This window comes from Trypanosoma grayi (genome assembly GCF_000691245.1).
Source record: "Trypanosoma grayi strain ANR4 Tgr_109_V1, whole genome shotgun sequence".
NCBI lineage: Eukaryota > Euglenozoa > Kinetoplastea > Trypanosomatida > Trypanosomatidae > Trypanosoma > Trypanosoma grayi.
The window spans coordinates 4,080-7,935 of NW_008825728.1; the positions used below are offsets into that span (position 1 = coordinate 4,080).

Consider the following 3,856-nt stretch of genomic DNA (forward strand, 5'->3'; position numbering starts at 1 on the left):
CAACCAGAGGGAAAATACGGAGACAAAGAATAAAATAGTGACTTGATGTCATTGGTATTCAAAATAACATGAAACAATAAGAAAACAGCAAACAAAAATCACAAGACTATAACATATCTGACAAAAAAAAACTTACCTCGATCAACACTGGTGGTGACGGTGACAGTGGCCTGACCACGCGCGCCACTCTCGCAGGAGATGCCTTCATATTGGGCAGAGTTGACAGTGCTCACTGGGAGGTTGTTTGTGTAAACAGGACTACGCGTCGCAGCATGCAGAGCAATTAAGGCACCGGCCACGCGGTTACCAATCAGCACGATACCCAATAAGACGAGGGAGATGATCGTCATGGTAAAAGATAAAACTGCGTCCTACCACCACGGTGATTGATTCTACAGGGTCTTCTTGGCCAAGGGGAATCCCTGATTAGATGAGGTAACGAACAGCGCAAACAAGAACCACGAGTGCACGATAGTCTTTGATTAATTAGTGGAGTTCATAACCTAGCTGCTGGTACCCGTGAATTCAAAGCATAAAACACTTGTTTCAGGGTCAATTGAGTTGATAATGTTCAAGCTCCTCAACATCACCTTGGGGATGTACATGCATATGTGCATGATTTGGCGAATAACCTCACTCACTACATCACAACATCAACTCTGATCCCGAGGAAGCAGCTTGAGTGTCTCCCGTCGCGTTTGGCTACCATCGAGGATGACATCTCCCACGACATCTGTAAGGGTGTATCCCCGGTAGAGGGATATGCGGAGCCACACGTACATCACACTCATACAGGGTGTCATGCCTATAAGTTTCACAAGTCCAGCCTACAAGAGAGCGAAACATAAGTCCCCAGTTGTGAAGAGCAACAACAACAGCAGTAATAATAGAATCAGAGACATTCATACAAACATCACGGTCATTGCTCGTGCCCACTCGCCGTATTCTTAAAAATAACTACACTTGCGAACATATTAAGATATTTTCGCCTTCATTCTGCCACTCCAGCAGCAATAACAGAGTCCCATCGTCAACATGGCCACCAACGCCACCGCAACCACAGTCTGCACCACCTCAAAGAGCACTCCCAACAGCGTGTGATGCGGCCACACGTGACGCTGCATAATGCGCATAATATAAGTTATGATAGGTGCAGGTGTACTAGAGGGGTAAGGACGCGGCGAAGATGACGTTCGCCCACCTTCGTTTCTTCCTTGTAGCTCATCACAGGTTTTCCCCATAAGGGCTTTTAACGGAAAAACATGTCCATTGGGATCAACGCTTGCTTGAATAAATTGGCAGCCGAAAGTGTAGGTAAGGGCACTCAGTGGAAGCATTAGCTTCAGGACCTCTTTTCCTTGTTTTGGAATGCTTCGAATTGTGATGGACACGTTGATATGCTTCTCCAAGTAGTGTCTTCGCTCTTTATCTGTTCCAGTCGATAATGCAGCGAAGGCACGTGGATCCGCTACCAGTTTTATGATTCCAAAGTTACGCTCAACGTACACGCCGACGCGCCGTGGGGTGGGAAACACCATCTTGATAAGCGTTGGCAGGCCAATGAACTTTGCTGCACTGTGCGTGAGGCCCGAGCTTGTTGCCTCGACAATGGGGTAGCCAAGCGTTTGTATGGCGTCACGGGTAACGTCCATCCCAATCTCGCCAAGGTGAACGTCACCAGTGACAAAGAGAACGCGCTCGCTGTGGTGGCGGCGCAGAAGCGCGAAGAGTCGCTCACGTGAGCGCGGGAAGGCGCCCCAGTTTTCACTCACCTTTTCGTCCATGATGAGCTGCACGCCGCCCCCGACCACCGTCACGGCGCACCGCTCGCGATCGGTTGCGGGGTTCTGGCCGGCGATGTCGTCGCGGAGGCGCCGCTCGAGCCACGCCCACTGCTCCCCACCTAGCATGTCTCCGCTGAGGGAGGCATTCACAGGGTCACGGAAGTAGCGTACGTCTAAGAGGAGAAAACACACTGCATTATCGTACAAGCGCCGTAGCTCATTCAGCACGGCAGACGCAGTAGGATCACTGTCTCCACCGCCAAAAGCATCAAATCCCAATGCCCGGAATGGGACAGTCTCAAAGTTGTATACACCACGCTGCTTCCTCCGTGGATCATCGCCATTAACGCCAAGGAAGTCAAGGAAGAACTGCTGCACGACATCCTTGTCAGTGTACTCTGAACCACCATCGTTTTTCCCCATATCATGGTCGTCCCATACACCAATAACTCGCCGCATTTCCCCTTGTTGTTGTTTAGGCGAAGCGTCACGCTTCCGCACACAGGTGTGGCGAAAGGCGACATATTCTGGAGCATTCCGCTGCTGCACAAACTTAGACCGCATAACTTCCACATCCTTGTTTGGCGTGCAGCCTCTCAGAAAGGAGCATTTGTCGGCGTACACAACGTCACCCAGCCACACGAGGGCGTCAACAGGCGGAGCAGCAGCGCAGCTTCCAGTGACACGTCCGCGAGGATTCTTCGCCTCTCGGACGGGCTCCTTATTATCCACAGCGGCCGCAATCAAATCCCAATACCCCTGGTCCTTGTCGTGCCTGTTACAGCTGATGAAGACGACTTGCGAAAGTTCTTGACTCCCTTCTTGAGCACATGCCGCAGCATTACCCAGTATGATAAGGCTAATGATGCCGACAATGCCAATAATAAAATATGGGGACTTTTGACAACGATGAATCTCCATCCCGCTGCTGCTGGTAACGTAGTTGTGGAGCGCCTCACAATTCACTGCCTCCGTGATCAATACGTTTTTCTTTGCCAAGAAACGATTCGTCTTCCTTTCCAAGGGTGAAGAGAAATGAAAAAAATAAAAGAAATATCTAAAAAAGATGAACAACTGAAAAAAAAAAAAATGGCGACACGACATGCCAAATGAACATCGCATACTTACATACCATGTGCACCATCCACATCACACCAAGAACGCCTCGTATACCGTTTAATAACGTACACGCTCATACAGCACGGTAACGAGGAACAAGAGGGGTCGCAGTGTATTGCGTAGCGTGGGGCCTGGCTTAATGAAAGCTCGCTAATGACCGGCACACACAACATCAGTACACATACACGACATCACAGCAAGGGCAAATAGGGAGAGACAAAGAGAATGCCTCCATAGAGAGAAGAGAAGCAAGGAGGGAAGGAAACAACAATAGCGTATATGAAGGGTGACAAAAGTGAGAGTACCGTGTGTTGTGTACATATGCATGCGGATGACGCCAAGGAAGGTGTTCACACCTGTGCAAGAAGCGAAACACATACAGATACATGCGCATACATCTAAACACCACTGAATCCAGCCGTTGTCTCATTCACCACACAAATATTTTTGTTTTATGTTGTGTGTGAACCTCTGCGCGTGTTTTGCCGCCGCGTAGCAGTCTTATTAGCAAGCATGATAGGAGAAGCACAAATGGCAGTTAGTGGGGGACACAAAGGACGGCGTAACGAAATAAAAAAAGGCTTCCAGACGTCCCCACCAATGCAAACGAAAACATCCAACAGAAAAAAAAAAGACAACGCAGATGCCCATTTTTCTTTTGCCTTCTTTTTACACACACACGCGCAGAGATTGATAAGCACAAACACACACACGTACACAAATGTAGATGTTGAAACACCCCAGAGCAACTTTCATTCTTCTTCCTCATCCCTCTTTGCAACGGCCGCACGTGACTATCCCTTCCCCCAGATCCAAGCGGGTACTCACTCTTTTTTTTCTTTTCGTCTCAGTGCCGCACAGAAAAAAAAAAACAGAGAAAAAAAATAAGAAGAAAGGAGTGTGAGAAATTCGACCCCCGTTCTTGCCCTATTTTTCCCCTCTCCCCCCCCCCC

General features: G+C 48.9%; 1 protein-coding gene across 1 annotated transcript; it reads right to left on the bottom strand.

The window, feature by feature from the left end:
* Window positions 1-974: 974 nt before the first annotated feature.
* Window positions 975-2,705, bottom strand: DQ04_01091010 (alkaline phosphatase; the record flags this gene model as incomplete). Its single annotated transcript, XM_009310189.1, has 1 exon — window positions 975-2,705. One exon carries the CDS (start codon window positions 2,703-2,705, stop codon window positions 975-977), a length of 1,731 nt encoding a protein of 576 aa, XP_009308464.1.
* Window positions 2,706-3,856: the final 1,151 nt, after the last annotated feature.